A 17,703-nucleotide genomic window follows, 5' to 3' on the forward strand; every position below is an offset into this window, starting at 1 on the left:
TAAATAAATGGAGGCATATACCTTGTTTATGGATTGGATGATTCAAACTGTTCTGTTCTATGTAATGTCAAGTAAAATTAGAATTTTTTTTAATTGATGAGATGATTTTAAAATTCCTACAGAAAAGCAGAGGATTTAGAATAGCCAGGGCAATACTGAAAAACACAAAATAAAACAACAACAACAAACCCAGAGGACTTACACTACTAAATACTGAGGCTTAACATAAAGGTAGGGTATCTAAAATACTGTAGTCTTGGCACAAGGTTAGAAAATAGATCAACAGAACAGAGACCAGAAATATACCAGTAGATAATTGGTTACTTGATTTAGGACAATAGTGACACTGTAGTAAAGCACCGAAAGGATGATTTGTCATTTAAAGATGCTGGTTCAACTAGATCTTTATACAAACATTAACATGGATCCTGATCTCGCATCATACACATAAATCAATACTAGAAGCATCTGTATAGCCAAATATGAAAGATAAAATAAAACTTCTAAAAGCCAATAAATCTTAGGGTAACTATTTTCTCCAAGAAACCACAAAATAGCTAACCTTAATATAAAAAATGAACAAATTGGGCTGTGTTAAAATGAAGAACTTCTGTTTATGTAAAAATACCATTACCAGGGTGAAAAAGTAAGCCACAGAATCTATTTGCAATATATGTTTCTAACAAATAATTCATATACAGCAAACAAAAATTATTATGAATCAATTTTAAAAAATAATGTATTGTGACAGACGGTGACTACATTTATCATGGTGAGCATTCAGCAATGTAGAGAACTGTTGAATCAATACGTTGTACACCTGAAACTAATATAACACTGTATATTAATATTTCAATTAAAAATGAATCTATTCTTAAAAGGAAAATAACCTAGTTAAAAAAAAAAAAAGAAAGAAAGAAAGAAAAGGATAAGAATCCTGAGCCCTATGACAGAATGGAGAATCTATCTCATCTAAAATCAAGGGACAAATACAAAGGTGACAATATCATAGGAGGTAACTAATCAAAGTCTGGCAAGGGAATTGACCAGAGCTCATTCAAACAAGTAAAATTTAACACTGATTTTTAAAAAATGAATAGGAGACAATACAGAAAAAGATGCCTCAAGTAGAAAAATAATCATTATAAAATTAAGAGGGAATAAGCTGCCATGGAAGGCCCAGAAAACAGAAATTCAATAATACTAGAGTTTAAGGTGACTGATGGACGCAAGAAGATAAAGCACAAAGGTAAGGACGCATGAAAATCCTCATATATGCCATGGTTACTGAGTTGGACTCTAGTAGATAAGCAGGAATCAAATGTAACAGTATCTGCACAAAAGTGTGGTGAGAATTCAGTTGGTCTGCATGGTACCAGCATAGAATGGTCTATCAGAGGTAATACTGATGGTTTAGTGCTGTTTGAGCCCCCTGCCTGGGCTCTAATACCAGCATTGCCATTTCCTATTTCTAAATCCAGGTATAAATTACTCAACCTCTTTGTTTCTCACCTCTGAAAGGAGGCAATAGAGGTCTCTACCTTAGAGAGAGCTGATGTAAAAATGTTAATACATATAAAGAGCCTAGAACACTGCCTGGCACATACCACTCAATAAACATTAGATGATGTTAATGCCCTTGAGAAATTTAGTTCTCCTTCTCAGTAGAGGAGCAACATAACATTAAAGTCTGGTGATGGACAGGTGCTTGGGTGACTTGATTTCCGCTCAGGTCCTGATCTCAGGGTCATGTGTTAGAGCCCCGTGTAGGACTCTGTGCTCAGTGTGGAGTCTCCTTGTCCCTCTTCCTCTGCTCCTTCCCCTACCCCTCTGTTCCTGCATGCATGCTCTCAAATAATTAAATAAAATCTTAAAAAAAAAGTCTGGTAACGAAATTGAGAAGCTTGAATACTATCTGTCCTAACGTTGCTAATCAGTCGGTGACTTTGCACTTTTGGATTTTCTTAATTTCCAATTGTCCATTTGTAAAAAGACCACATGGCTCATGATTCTTTTTTTTTTTCCCCCAGTAATTGCTTCAGAATTTCAACAGGCTTCAATGTGACTACTATGACACAGCAGATACTGATTTTTTTCATGATTATGGATTTTCCAGTAGCACATATTGGATTGGTATTTAGCCAAATGGCAATGTTTTTGCTTTTCACATTTAGTTACTTGTTTAAAATACCTGTTTGAATTCTTCAGGGGGAAACTGAAAGGTGATTATTAATAAGAAATTAATACAGTCCAATGGAAAATGTTGGTTTGTGAAAGAAAATGTGTACTTACTGATTTTTCCTGCTTTTAAAGCTTTGCAAGTCAACTAATTATTGAGTGTTTAATTATTATCCAAAAGCAGTTATGAAGCTTTGTTCCTTTCTAAAGGAGAATTCCCAGGAGACTCTCAGCATATCAGCACTGGTGTACCAAGGAATGATAGGAGGTTACGATAAGGATGGGTGGGAGTAGAAGGGATCTTCCCTCCATGCAGCAGAGTCTGCCCTGGTGAGGAGCACCATATTATCACTGACATTGTTTACAACTGCCAGTATATGGTGTAACAAAAAGCAGAATGCCTTTTAGTGAATTTTATTGTTGTTTATAAATTCCCTAGAGATAATGAACTTCCTTATTACCTGCATTCAGGGCAGGCAGCTCCCACTGTTCCTGCTTTGTTATGCCACTGATTATCAGTACAGGAAATCAATTATTTTATTATGGGAAAAATCCTAAGTGAAAGAAGTCAGAGGCAAACTTTTATACATAATTTCAAATATTATCTCAAGTATATTACATATAAACATTCTATTTCAGAAATCTACATAAGGCACTAAAATGCATACACAACACAGTTGTGTACACATGTACTTCTCTATCCATCTATTTATCATACAGGGAAGAAAATATCTAAATTTTATCTCCTTATATCTTTCTTGTATTTTTCTAGATTTTCTATAGGGAATATTTGTACTCTGATAATAGGAAAAAATACACTATTTTTATATATACATGTGTTGATCCAGTAAGCAGTGTTTGTCAATCAATATTTTGAAGGTCTTTTATTTATATCAAAATTTTTCTACTTTGAAACTTCATGAAATGTCTCCATAATATGCTGATACCTAAAAGGTGTGGAAAAAAATCCAGATCCTTTATAATACATAGGTCACTCACATAATGTTCATACACTCACAGCATTTTATCCATATATCTCTATGAATCTAATCTGTTAGTACAGCTTTCAAATATTAGATTGTAAACCATGTGAAGTGCTTCCTTTTCCACTTACAACATAACAGAGTATCTTACACCTAGTAGGGATTCAATAAGTACATAAAGATTTTAATTATGTATATTCATGTAAACTTTTGTACAAAAATTAATTTTATTGACTTAAAATCTGATAAGATTTAAATAATAGCTTTCATTTTTTTAAGAGAAAGAGTGATTTTATTTATGTGTTGATTTTTTGAAAGAGAGTGTGAGTGTGCATGAAAGAGGCAGTGTGCAGAGGGAGAGAGAGAAAAAACCCTAAGCTGACTATTCTTTCAGCACTGAGACAACGTGGGGCTTGATCTCATGAACCTGAGATCATGACTGAAGTAAAATCAAGAGTCAGACACTAAACTGATGGAGCCACCAAGGTACCTTCAAATAACAGCTTTATGATTCTCCATAATCACCTTCCTTAAGATACAAAAGTAGTTACATTTTTCTATTATAGAAGAAAATGGAATGTATATTTTCACTTCAAAAAGACATCTGTTTTTATACTGAATTTTAGTCCACTTTAAACTATTGTTAGCCTTACGGTGAGTATTATCCCAATATGTTACAGCCTATTTTATATTGTCCCTACATTTTAACTAACCAATGTGAATGTGAATAAGCCTAAGACCAAGTTCTACACCATCACTGATTTACTCGAAAACATTTCATGACTTCTTACTGGCCATATCCATCCAGATGATTTAAAAGATCTCCACAATTTGATCTCTTCCAGGAACTTCTGCCTTTTTATCAAACCCACTCTACTCACTCCATATTCCCTACTATCTGAAAATGCCAAATTTATTCACCCAAATGACCTATATAAAAAGAGACCTCCCAAGTGACACTTTCCCAGTATCTTATTCTGTCTTTCACTCACCTGACCCAGCATATCAGCATTGCTAAATAATTGCTTTTGGGAGGTTCCACGTCTTAGCAGGTTATGTAAACTCCTGCTTTATCAGGTCCTGGGTCAGCATCCAGCTAGTCAATCTTCTTGTCTCTCACATTCTCTATTCCCCCATTTTTTTGTATCTGAATCTTATGTAAGTTACTTTCCATCCCTCAGGATCAAGACTGATCCTCCAAGTCCAGTCTTTCTGTGTTTAGAGTCAAATGTGAACCCTAATCTCTACTTAGATATGTCTGTAGGTCTTGGTCGCTAGGCTATTGGTCAACCATCCTGGGGAAGCGGTGGAAACAGAAATGTTCAGGCCTCTGTAACTTAGTCTCTGTGCTTCCTGATTCCAACTCTTTGATTACCGATACCACCTTCAAATGACAATGCCATCATTCCAATTGTTCAGGCCAAACATCTTGAGATTATTTTATATTCTTTAACCTATTTCATACCCATATTTACTGTCTTCAAAATATATCCAAAAACTAACCATCACTGCTTGCCATCTCGACCATCTAATGTATCATCATCTCATACTTGAATTATTTTCAAAGCCTCTGCTGTGCTTACTCGAGCCCTATAGTCAATTTTCAATATCATAGTCAGATGTATCCTTTAATAGCATATTTGAAATGGTATCTTTCTTTTGCTCAAAATTCTCCAGCGGCTCCCCAATTTACATACAGCATAAGCCAAGGTCCTTATAATGGCTCATGTGGGCCTCCATGTTATTTCTCTGAACCTACCTACTCAGCTCCCCCTTTTTTTTTTCCTTGGGTCCAGCAACTGGCATCTTTATTGGCATCCTATAACACACAAGAAGCGTGTTCCTGCTCTAAAGCTTCTCCTATGTCTAGCCTGCTCTGCTGGAAATAGATGCATGGCTCATTTCCACTTTCCTCAACTGCCCCTTTCTTGATGAGGTGTACCTAAAAGGTTGGCCAAATCCGACTGATCCACTCACAGCTGAAGCCTCAAGAGGCCATAGAACAACTTCATAATTGGGCTGCTCTTCTTTTACTTCTTCAAACTTCCCCTGTATTTAAACTGAAGAGAACTGATTTCGTTTTAGTGCCTCCTGATGTGTAGTCTTCATCCTAGATGCTCCATGTCATCAACTTAATCATAACCTTCTGTCAGTGACAGGTACATTAACTCTGACTTTTAAGAGCAACCTCATAATGGCTTTGTATATGGTTCATCTAGAAACCAGTGCAACTATATCTCTGCCAACTGGTGTTAACCCTAGATCCCCTCAACTATATCTTCTAACACCTCTATTTAGGAATAGGCTTTCATCATTAGTTTCCAATTATGATCATTTTGGAGTCATACCTGTCACAAAAAAAGCAGATTACTCATCAGTAAAATATGGACGATAAAAAGCATTTATTTCACAGGGTGGTTGTGAAGGTCACTTTAAGGTAATGCATGTAAAGTGCTTAGTACAGTGCCTGACACAGAGGTGTTCAGTAAATATTACCTGATACTATTACTACATTACATAATATAAATCCATTACTCAAAACCAGATCCCAGTTTCAGTCCTTACTATAAAAGCCAACAATTTTTTTCAAGATAATTTGAAGAGTGACTAGTTTAAAAAAAAAAAAAAGAATAATTAACATAAAAGTATATATCACATGATGAATCTGTGGCAACTACAGAACAGTATGTAGAATCCATTAAATACAAAATACAAGTCTGGTGTTCAGCCCTCATCATTTAAAAAAGGCTCCTGCAGCAAACCCCTGTTACATTTTACATCTCATTAGAAGGACTGATAAGCAAAGGTCAGTTATATCCTGTTATTCTCATGAAAGTTAACTTTTGATAAGATGCCTCACTGTGCACTTGAGTTTCTAAATTTATCCCACTTAGCTGCAAGCTATGTTTCATTTATTACATTTTAAACAAGAATGCTTACAAATGATCTTCCTTTTGCCTATGTTGTTTTCACTCTCTGCTGGATACTACATGCCTTCTTCCCCTCTGAAGTTATTTTTATAGTGTGGCTCTAAAGGGATCTGAGTTTGGTGCCTGGGTGGCTCAGTGAGTTAAGCCTCCAACTCTTGATTTTGGCTCAGCTCAGGATCTCAGGGTCATGAGACTGAGTCCCAGGCTGGGCTCCACACTCAGCTGGAAGTATACTTGGGATTTTCACTCTCTCTCTCCCTCTGCCCCTCCCCCTGCTCATGTTTTCTAAAATAAATAAATAAATCCTTAAAAAAATTCCCTTAATCAAATAAGTCAACTGCATTTTCAAATAGCTCAAATTTCATATTGTTCTTTTCCAACCACTAATAGAGGTATAGGTTAATATTATCAAAATGGAGTTTCTGATAAATTTATTGTCCCCTGTAAGTTTTTCTAATTTTTCTTATTAAAGCTAAACTCTTAAGTGACTAGTTTTCAAATGAAATTCTGTTAAAAAAAATCATGGGTGGTCTTTAGATTTTACTTGATAACACAAGCCTGGTAAAACATATAAGAAGAATAATTATGGTAAGCCTTAAATAATATTCCTTATCATTTTATTTTATTTTACTTTTTAAAGTAATCCCAATACCCAATATGGGGCTTAAACTCATAACCCTAAGATCAAGAGCTGTGTGCTGTACTGACTGAGCTAGCCAGACACCTATCCTTATCACTTTTTGAATTATATCAGAAATATTCAGCAAGTGATATCTCATAAAGTCAGAGTTACTTAAACCAACCTCAACACCAAATGACAAGTCTATCATGAACTTTAAAAGTTTACAAATTCTTGTTCTTGTTCATAAATATGAAACCCTTGTACAATTTCTTTCTTTAAAAATCTAATAAAGTTATCACTTTAAAATTCTAGAGGAAAATGGAATGATTTCTTTTTTGTCATGACCTATAGAATATGCACCTCTCCCTTTGGTATAATCAGAGCTTTCTCTCTTTTCAGGGCTTCAGATTTTAAGTATGAATGTATGGCTTAGAATTTTTTCTTCAACATGTAACAGCTTTACATAAAAAAATGATATCATTTTTGTATATCCTGAAGCTGTCTTCATAGTAGGTCCTATTTTCCAATTTACTTACATTGAATCAATACTTTCCCTTCGAAGCAAACATTGGCAAAATGTTGTGTTGCTCTACAACTGATGTAGAATGTGCAATCATTATAATGCTTCGGAAATTGGTTTAAGCCTTTTCAGGAATAAGCTTTTCATGAACAGCTAATAATCCAAACTGGCATTCCTAGTAAGACACTATCTTGTTGGGTATTGAACTTGGTCAGATGTTGCTCTCACTTTTAAAGAATAAATGCCAAATCACAATGATGCAAAAAGATATAGAAAAGCCTGGAATAATGTAGTAAGAGGAGAAGGAGGTGATGGAAAAAGAAAAGGAGGAAGAATTTCAACATCACACAATGGGTATTAAATATATGGTCGGTGTCATGTTAGACATATCAACTATTTCATTCCATCCCCACAAGGATCTTATGGAGTATTAGCATCACCATTTTAGAGATGGGAAAAATAAAGCTCAGAGAACTTGTAATATAATAGCTAAGACAAACTGCTGTTTGAGCTGGGATTCAACCCAGCCCTAACTACTCCAAGATTCAGAGTCTTTGTATAATTCCCTGAAACCTCTTTAAAAAAAAGAGCATTATTTGAATTTGGATAATTAGAGAGAGAGAGAGAGAGAGAGAAACTATGGTGTTTTTTCCTCCATACAAGTTTTCAAGTCAACTAAGAAAACCCAAAACTTGATCTTGCAATAAGGTTAGAGTCCCTACATGGTGTCCTCTTTCCTCCCTCCTCTCCCTTAAGCAATTGTGCTAAAAATTATATACTTAATGTCAACAGAGTTACTGCAGAGTAGGACAAAGGAAGTAGGTAAATGAACTGAGAAAAATGTGAAATGTGTTACCTTCCTATATAGCACAAGGAGCTCAAAATATATGAGTATTCCCATACAGACACAGCAACAGTTAGCATAGCAAAGCCAGTGCAATTTTAATAAGACATCTCTCTCTCTCTCTCTCCCACATATACACATAACACACAAATATATGTGTGTGTGTGTGTGTGGGTATGAACATGTAATACATTTCACTTAGAGAAGAGATATTCAAATTAATGTCACAGGATAAAAAAAAAGTCATTAAATCTGACTTAGCAAAAAAATTTCCTGGAAAAAAACTTACGTGGACTCCAATTCAAAGAATGAAAGTATTCACAGCGAGAGGTGCAACAGAAAGGGCAGAGAGTAAGTTTTCTTTCTTTCTTTTTTTCTTCTTTCTAAGATTTTATTTATTCATGAGAGACACAGAGAGAGAGGCAGAGACACAGGCAGAGAGAGAAGCAGGCTCCATTCTGGGAGCCTGACATGGTACTTGATTCTGGGACTCCAGGATCATGCGCTGGACCAAAGGCAGATACTCAACCCCTGAGCCACCCTGGCATCCCAGAGAGTAAATTGGGAACATCAGGAGAGTGATGGTACTGGCCTAATAAAGGCACTGATAAATACATCAATATCACTTAGTTGGGCAGGATATAATCGCAAAGTCATACAGATGGAAGTGACACACTAGGCCACACACAAAAATATTGATATACTGGACTAATTCAGCAAGGAGTACAACATATTGAAATAATCTTGAATTGGTAAGCACTCTTAGAGATCTGGATAGGAACATTAGATTAAAAAAAAAAAAAATACTAAAAGGCTTTGCTTCATGTCTTTCACTACATAAATGAAGATACCTGGGGAGGTACAATGACTTGTTCAGTCTCTAACTAGTTAGTGGTAGGCCCCTGATAGTAGAGCCTCTAGTCTAGTACTACCTTTATAATGCCCGCAAATCCTAGGAAAAGCCCCATCATCTGTTCACCTTCCCATTTGTGGCCATGGGCCAATTGGTGGTTAATGTTTCTCTGTATTACTAATAGCTCCCCAGGCCATAACAGCCACACCCAAAAACAATGACTCAAGAGAGGCAGTAAAGAACACCTCAGGAACTTCTTTGCCCTAATTCTCACTAGACTCTTGCTTATGTGTCTTCTCAGTTCCTATTTCAGAAGATTAAGAGTCAGACCGCACAGAAGAAGCTAGCCTAGAAGGAAACAGATGAAAATAGCATTCTGATTAAGCACATATTCAAGACCATCAGAAACTAGAACTTTATGGATATCCACCACTGAGTAGCTTGAAGAAAAATTACTTTAATGAAAGATGACTTTTTAAAGTAATTAGAGAGGATACTTTCATAAGAGGTGTTCACAGTAATTAGGAATACATGCATATATCATCTTGGGAACACCTCTTGAGAGACAAGTAATTACCTGGGAAAAGTTTTGCTAGACGTTATCAGACTATATAAAGTCGACCCAAATGTAATTACGGCAACCACATACGGAAAAATATAAGAAAGAGTTAGAAAAAAAGAGCCAGTAAATAAAAAGATGGCCCTTTTCAAAGGGCACAAGTAAGAAGTTATTTGTAATTGGATTTTCCCAAAGGAGAATTATTTAATAACAAAATAAGCAGACGTACAAAGAAAAAAAAAAAAACAAACAAAAGGAAAAAACAAGAAAACAAACCAAAAAACCCTCTATACAACTTCTAAGTGACAACTGGCAAAAATAAAAACGAATAAACAAAAACAAATCAATGGATTTTTGAAATACTATAAAGAGTATCTTCTGCTTATAAAAGAGTGATTCAGACTTGTGACTTTAGAGACAAGAGCATAGAAATCAGTAAAATTTAAAAACAAGAATATTTCCAGTAAAGATAGATGTTATATAGTATCATTTTTATTCCCTTTCTCAGGGGACTAGAAGGTTAATTTGGTAATCAGACTTCTAATGTTTGGACCTCTAAAAAAGTGCTTCTGGATTCTTTTCACTACTTTAAGATTTTTCCATAATATGACATTTATTTTCATAATTACCCTCTGTCAATTGCAAACAGAACAGTGAAAACAGACTTAAATTCTTCTCCCAGATCATTCTTCTTGGGTCCTGCTTTGTTAGCCCTACTTGTTTGGCTTCATATCTCAATAATTTCATTATGTTGATTACCTAAACAATGTTCCTAAGAAATCTGAAGGCAGGAAAATGTGTTCTATTCATTAAAATAAACATTACTACTTTATGGAAAAAAAAAATCATCCTCTTCATAATGCAATGACAATTCATTGAGAGTTATTCAATAAAGAGAATTTCTTCTGAAAATAGTTTGAAATAAAAGTTTGATCCTGATAAGTAATAAGTTTCCTTTGAATCTGAAGAATATAAGAACCTGACTTATCTGCTGAGTAAATGACAGTCATGAACACTACACATAATCTACAAAGCAATGTGTTCTGATAAGCTTTTACTTAAAAATAATATTTTCTCTTCTTAATTTTTTTTTCACAAGACCTTTTCCAGTTATGGGCTAAATAACGCAACATTTTGTAAACATGGGGTCAATAAGTTTTTTATTCCTGGAGTACTAGATTCTTCAAAAATATTTAAACATTCATAATGACACACAAAGATATTTCCAAAAACACTAGAGAAATACACATTATGTACATAAATAGGCCACCGGACTTCAATATTTAACACATCTGGGGGTAGAAATTAAAATGTTCTCCAATACTTTGGGAAAACAAAACACTAAGTTATCTGGTATGATTTATATCCAATCACAATATACTCAATTCACAATGTTCAAATAATTCTCTTTCTTTTAATTCAGCCTGGGTATGTACAACCTAAATCAAATCAAGGTAAAATTCTCTTTCTTATTCCATGCTATTTTGATTTTGTGGAAGAGAAGCAGAACATTAGATCACTGTTTTACAGTATGAACTTCACATTGCTCATCTTGCCAATTCAAGTGGGAGTTCCCAGCAGACGATGACCAGGCAAGGATATTACTTTTACAGGCTCACTAAATAAATAGCTGCCACATTAGAAAGAAAAACACATCAAATGCTCATGACTAATGTTCAGTTTCCAGTGAGTGCTAGCTCAAGAACTTATGATAGCTCCTGAATTTCACTTTGCATCACAGAAATGCAACGCTCCAAAGGAAACTAGCTGTGTTGTAAGCTGATGAATTCATAACTAAATTTACCATAATAACATTAATCTTCACTGATGTATTTTTAAATTTTAAGTTACTATTACAGTTCAAAATCATACCACCTCCTGGAACAGAAATTAGCAAATGGTATGTTACTTGCTATTTGTTACTCTACCTTTGCAAGGATTCATATATATTCTTGACTTTCATTCTATTGCTTTATAAAAATACAATTGTAGGATGTGTCCACAGAGTATAGAGAGTGCAGTATTGAAAATATTCATGGTACAATTCAGAAAATTGAACCGACAGTTTAATTCATTCAATAAGTTTGGACACCTACCATGTGCCTGATTCTGTAGCTAATTTTTAACAAGTGGAGTAGATTAGCACTTTCTTTAATGTAATACTCCTAAATTCACGGCTAAAAGCCAGGTTATTTGAGTGCAAAATGTTTGAGGAAAAAAAGTTGCCTTACTTTTGCAAAGCCTACATTTGACATTAGTCTTAGAACACTGTGTCTCCCTAACATGATTGCGAGGCTTTTAGTTGCCTACCTTGCAAACTACAATGTCACTGCGAATTTCAAGGGTCTTATATTTCTGTACTTCATAAAAGCAAGCTTTTGAAGCACTTCTGGGTCTTGGTGACATGAAATAAAGCATTGTCATGTATGTGTGGATGCTCAGGTCCCTTTTAGATCTACATTTCTATATTGCATGGTTTCCGTAAATAAGAAATAGACACAGTGAAAAATTGTAACTCCTTATCCATCCATTTTTAAAACTCTAGGTTGAGTTCAATAAACAGCTTAGGTAATTTTTTGTAATCTCAAAATTGTCTATCATGGTACTGAGTACCTAAAAAACGTTCAATAACTTTTATTTGATTGATTAAAAGAAAACTTCTACAGTTTTATTTGAGCCCTAAAATAGAATTTCTGAGATTTATAAGCCAATATAAATATTTAATAAACAGCACAGAGGCCATAAAATGCTAAGTCCCTCAGGACCCTACCTCAGAATTTTACATTGTCATACCTGACTTTATACCATTTCCATACAAGTGAGAAAATAAATAAATCTACGGTTTATTTAATAGCATAAATGATGTTCAGAGAAAGAATTAGGGCTCAGTCCTTTTGAATACATAAAAAATTTCACCAGATTTACCAATAATACATTTCCTTTCAGAGATTAAGGAAAATGTAAGAGCTTTGAACTCAATGAATGTATCATGTCATCTTGTTGCCAGTTCATACACCTTAGCCTTCACAGGCAGAAGAAGGTATGAGAAGAGAAGGAAATCTCCTGTAGCAGGGACCTATTGCTCTGTTAAGTATACACAAGATACAGGAAGTACAACTCTATGTATTCATATTATATTTTTCTGAGAATAATAGGCATGGCCCACAAATATAGAGGTTCTTTTAACATACATATGTCATACTACTTTGGTGCCTTTTCCACATGTTTCATGATTTTCCTTTAGAGTGGAATGAATAAATCACGGAGATGAAAAGTGCAACATAGGGAATATAGTCAATGGCATTATAATAGTTTTGTATGGTGATGGATGGTAACTACACTTGTGGTGAGCACCATATAAGGTACAGACTTGTTGAATCACCATGTTATATACATGAAACTAATGTAACATTGTGTATCAACTATATTTCAATGAAAAAAATCCATTTAAAAGAAAAACTTCATTTAGAAATGGAAAATGTTACCTTTCTTGCTTCTTTGATCATCTTCCGAATAGTTTCCTTAATTGTAAGTAATTGTGCTCTTGGTGGATGAAAGAGGAGGTCTATATGGGTGCCTCCCAAGAGTCCAGGCATCACATATGGCCAGCCTAAGTCAAGATTTGGAGCTTCCACATCAGACTCAATGGGCCAGTAAGTCCCTGAAGATGAGGTATCATCATAGGAGTTATCAGTGCTGTGTGCTGTACTTTGTGCAACTTTCTGGACATTTTTCAAAATATAATTAATTTCTTCTTCAGCTAGGAAGTCTGATACTCGTTCCTTGGCAAGAAATTCTTGGTATGCTTCTAAGCCATGTTCAATTAGTGCATCAATGGCTACTCGATACCATTCCTTGTAGTGAGGCTCAATGTAATTGTCTGATTTACACTCATCATTCAACGAGGACAGCATTGATGAAGTTTCCATGCTTGCAAGCATTTGACAACAGCACTCTCAAATGTCCATCCGTACAATGATGAGAGGTATCTGGGTGTTTGAAAAGAAGGAAATAGAGATCAAATTCTGTAATGAAAATATTTAATGATCCACATAAATCATTATTTTTGCATTTATTCGTTTCTACTACCAGTAGCTCTATAGGACACACACATCACATCCAAAGTGGCATTAATTGCACCATAATTCACATACGTATTACAAATAAGCTAAACAGATTTCCTTTTGCAGGTCACTAGTTGATTTTCCTTCTCCAAAGTACCTCTACTTTCAGTTTCTCACCTAAAGAAAAACATCTCCCCTTCTCTGACATCCAGGAAGGTCACTCTTCTTAATTTTAATCTGAGACTACACATGGTCATATCCATTCATTTCTATACTTTTTTTTTTAATTTGGGTTTTACAATATTTTAAAATAGAATATAATCAGTACCTGGACATCCATTAATATAAGTTTTTACTAGTTACTTGTTATGCAGATACTCACATGCTAAGGGAATATAAAAAGCATGAAATACTTGCCTTCCAGAAATGTATTAATTAGTTGGAGAGGCAAAATATACACACAAAACTGCCTCTTACCACTTTGAACAAAGCCATATATTGCTAAGGGCCAAAATTAGTACTGCCTGTAGTCAATGCTTTCAGATGAAAGCAAATAGAGATCAATACAGAATAAATGATTTAAGTATATCCCTATGCAGGTCATAGGCTTCAGTTGAATCTGAGGTACTAAGTAAAAATATGATTAGGTGCCAAGAAGAAATATTTTAATTCACACAAGAGTGGAAAACATAGCAAAAGCACAGAACAGATATGAGCTTGATACATTCGTAAGTTAGTAAAAAGCAAAAACAAAAACTACTTGGTCTGCTGGAAAGCGGATTCTTTTCACTAGAAGTAGGAGATAAATTTTAATAGACCTGGTGAAGCCAGGTGTTGAGGGACATGGTAGATTTTTGTGGTTCAACAAAACCAGTCTTTAAAACAATTAGTCTGGCACTATCAGGGGAAAGAGGGAGAGACAAGTAGCTAAGTCTTTCAGTGTTCAAAGACCCAGTGAAGAAGTGACAAGAATATTCAGGAGCTGGTTCAAAGTAAGAACTCCTGAGATCTGATAGTTTGACAGCATTTAGGTGATGAAGAAATTGAAGATATCAAAGATAACTCAAGGATTTCCCTTAGGAATTCAAATCTGCCTAGCCAAGCTCCTACCTCAACTCTCACAATGCCCACAGACTGTCATTCATCCAATCCTTCACTGTGTAAGATCACACACTAGACTTTATCTCAACCAAATAAGGGACTTTCCAATCTTTTGAAGCCATGCTCTCCATTGTGTAGACTCAAACAAAACTCAGCTTTATGATGTGCTATGAGCACTAAAGGAATAATTTCACCAAAAACATCTTTGTCAAGGGCCCTATTCTAATTTAAGATTTTCCACTTAACCCAGTGTATTCGGACTCAAGACTATCTTAACTCAAACCTAATTTGGGAGGGTAACCCACAAAGCCATTACCATCTATTAACTCCTCAGATCAAAATATGTAACAAATCACTAATCATACAGAGGAGTTGTGAAGGAATAGAAAACAGAGCCACAAGTTTTGCTGAAAGGGTGGGGAGATCAGAAAAGATTCAGCACCCATACTAAGGCAGAGCTAAAGAATAAGGAAGACAAAAGGGTCCACATGATTCTTTTAGTGGAGACAATCCTATCTGAATTCCTAGGCTCAAAATTTTTTACCAACAAAGTCTTAAAGTACAGAAAGCCTAAAGATTAAAATGATACAAGAAAAAAAAAACGAAACAAAATATGTTTGTGCTACTTTCAGCTACTACGTAGAGGCCAGGGATGCTATTAAACATACTTCCATATACACAGGACAGCTACCTGCATTAAGAAATTATCTGGCTTCTTCTTTGCCAATTTGAATGCCTTTAATGTCTTTTTGTTGTCTGATTGCTGAGGCTAGGACTTCCAGTACTATGTTGAATAGCAGTGGTGAGAGTGGACATCACTGTCTTGTTCCTGATCTTAGGGGAAAGGCTCCCAGTGCTTCCCCATTGAAAATGATATTTGCGGTGGGCTTTTCGTAGATGGCTTTTAAGATGTTGAGGAATGTTCCCTCTATCCCTACACTCTGAAGAGTTTTGATCAGGAATGGATGCTGTATTTTGTCAAATGCTTTCTCTGCATCTAATGAGAGGATCATATGGTTCTTGGTTTTTCTCTTGCTGATATGATGAATCACATTGATTGTTTTACGAGTGTTGAACCAGCCTTGTGTCCCAGGGATAAATCCTAGATGACATGATACTCTACAGAGAAAACCCAAAAGCCTCCACCCCAAGATTGCTAGAACTCATACAGCAATTTGGTAGCGTGGCAGGATACAAAATCAATGCCCAGAAATCAATGGCATTTCTATACACTAACAATGAGATTGAAAAAAACAGAAAGTAAGGAGTCAATCCCATTTACAATTGCACCCAAAAGCATAAGATACCTAGGAATAAACCTAACCAAAGAGGTAAAGGATCTACACCCTAAAAACTATAGAACACTTCTGAAAGAAATTGAGGAAGACCCAAAGAGATGGAAAAATATTCCATGCTCATGGATTGGCAGAATTAATATTGTGAAAATGTCAGTGTTACCCAGGGCAATTTACACGTTTAATGCAATCCCTATCAAAATGCCATGGACTTTCTCCAGAGAGTTAGAACAAATTATTTTAAGATTTGTGTGGAATCAGAAAAGACCCCGAATAGCCAGGGGAATTTTAAAAAAGAAAACCATAGCTGGGGGCATCACAATGCCAGATCTCAGGTTGTACTACAAAGCTGTGGTCATCAAGACAGTGTGGTACTGGCACAAAAACAGACACATAGATCAATGGAACAGAATAGAGAACCCAGAAGTGGACCCTCAACTTTATAGTCAACTAATATTCGATAAAGGAGGAAAGACTATCCATTGGAAGAAAGACAGTCTCTTCAATAGATGGTGCTGGGAAAATTGGACATCCCCATGCAGAAGAATGAAACTAGACCACTCTCTTTCACCATACACAAAGATAAACTCAAAATGGATGAAATATCTAAATGTGAGACAAGATTCCATCAAAATCCTAGAGGAGAGGGATCCCTGGGTGGCGCAGCGGTTTGGCGCCTACCTTTGGCCCAGGGCGCGATCCTGGAGAACCGGGATCGAATCCCACATCGGGCTCCTGGCACATGGAGCCTGCTTCTCCCTCTGCCTGTGCCTCTGCCTCTCTCTCTCTCTGTGTGACTATCATAAATAAATAAAAATTTAAAAAAATTAAAAAAAAATTCTAGAGGAGAACACAGGCAACACCCTTTTTGAACTTGGCCACAGTAACTACTTGCAAGATACATCCACAAAGGCAAAAGAAACAAAAGCAAAAATGAACTATTGGGACTTCATCAAGATAAGAAGCTTTTGCACAGCAAAGGATACCGTCAACAAAACTAAAAGACAACCTACAGAATGGGAGAAGATATTTGCAAATGACATATCAGATAAAGGGCTAGTTTCCAAGATCTATAAGGAACTTCTTAAACTCAACAGCAAAGAAACAAACAATCCAATCATGAAATGGGCAAAAGACATGAAGAGAAATCTCACAGAGGAAGACATGGACATGGCCAACATGCGCATGAGAAAATGCTCTGCATCACTTGCCATCAGGGAAATACAAATCAAAACCACAATGAGATACCACCTCACACCAGTGAGAATGGGGAACATTAACAAGGCAGGAAACCACAAATGTTGGAGAGGATGCGGAGAAAAGGGAACCCTCTTACACTGTTGGTGGGAATGTGAACTCGTGCAGCCACTCTGGAAAACTGTGTGGAGGTGCCTCAAAGAGTTAAAAATAGACCTTCCCTACGACCCAGCAATTGCACTGTTGGGGATTTACCCCAAAGATTCAGATGCAATGAAATCCCAGGACACCTGCACCCCGATGTTTCTAGCAGCAATGTCCACAATAGCCAAACTGTGGAAGGAGCCTCGGTGTCCATCGAAAGATGAATGGATAAAGATGTGGTTTATGTATACAATGGAATATTACTCAGCCATTAGAAACGACAAATACCCACCATTTGCTTCAACGTGGATCGAACTGGAGGGTATTATGCTGAGTGAAATAAGTCAATCGGAGAAGGACAAACATTATATGTTCTCATTCATTTGGGGAATATAAATAATAGTGAAAGGGAA

General features: G+C 35.8%; 1 protein-coding gene across 2 annotated transcripts in view; it reads right to left on the reverse strand.

Annotated features, from left to right (window-relative positions):
* Positions 1-17,703, reverse strand: part of FAM83B (family with sequence similarity 83 member B) — an 85,542-nt gene that overhangs the window by 53,347 nt on the left and 14,492 nt on the right. The window contains exon 2 of one of the 2 annotated variants that reach the window (XM_041760310.1): positions 12,975-13,478. In XM_041760310.1, coding sequence (XP_041616244.1) covers positions 12,975-13,430 — 456 coding nt within the window. In that variant the 5' untranslated portion in view covers positions 13,431-13,478. Of the gene's footprint in view, positions 1-8,366; positions 8,453-12,974; positions 13,479-17,703 lie in introns of those variants that run through there. The other variant, XM_041760320.1, reaches the window with a different exon arrangement.

The sequence above is a fragment of the Vulpes lagopus genome, chromosome 1 (genome assembly GCF_018345385.1).
Source record: "Vulpes lagopus strain Blue_001 chromosome 1, ASM1834538v1, whole genome shotgun sequence".
Lineage (NCBI taxonomy): Eukaryota > Metazoa > Chordata > Mammalia > Carnivora > Canidae > Vulpes > Vulpes lagopus.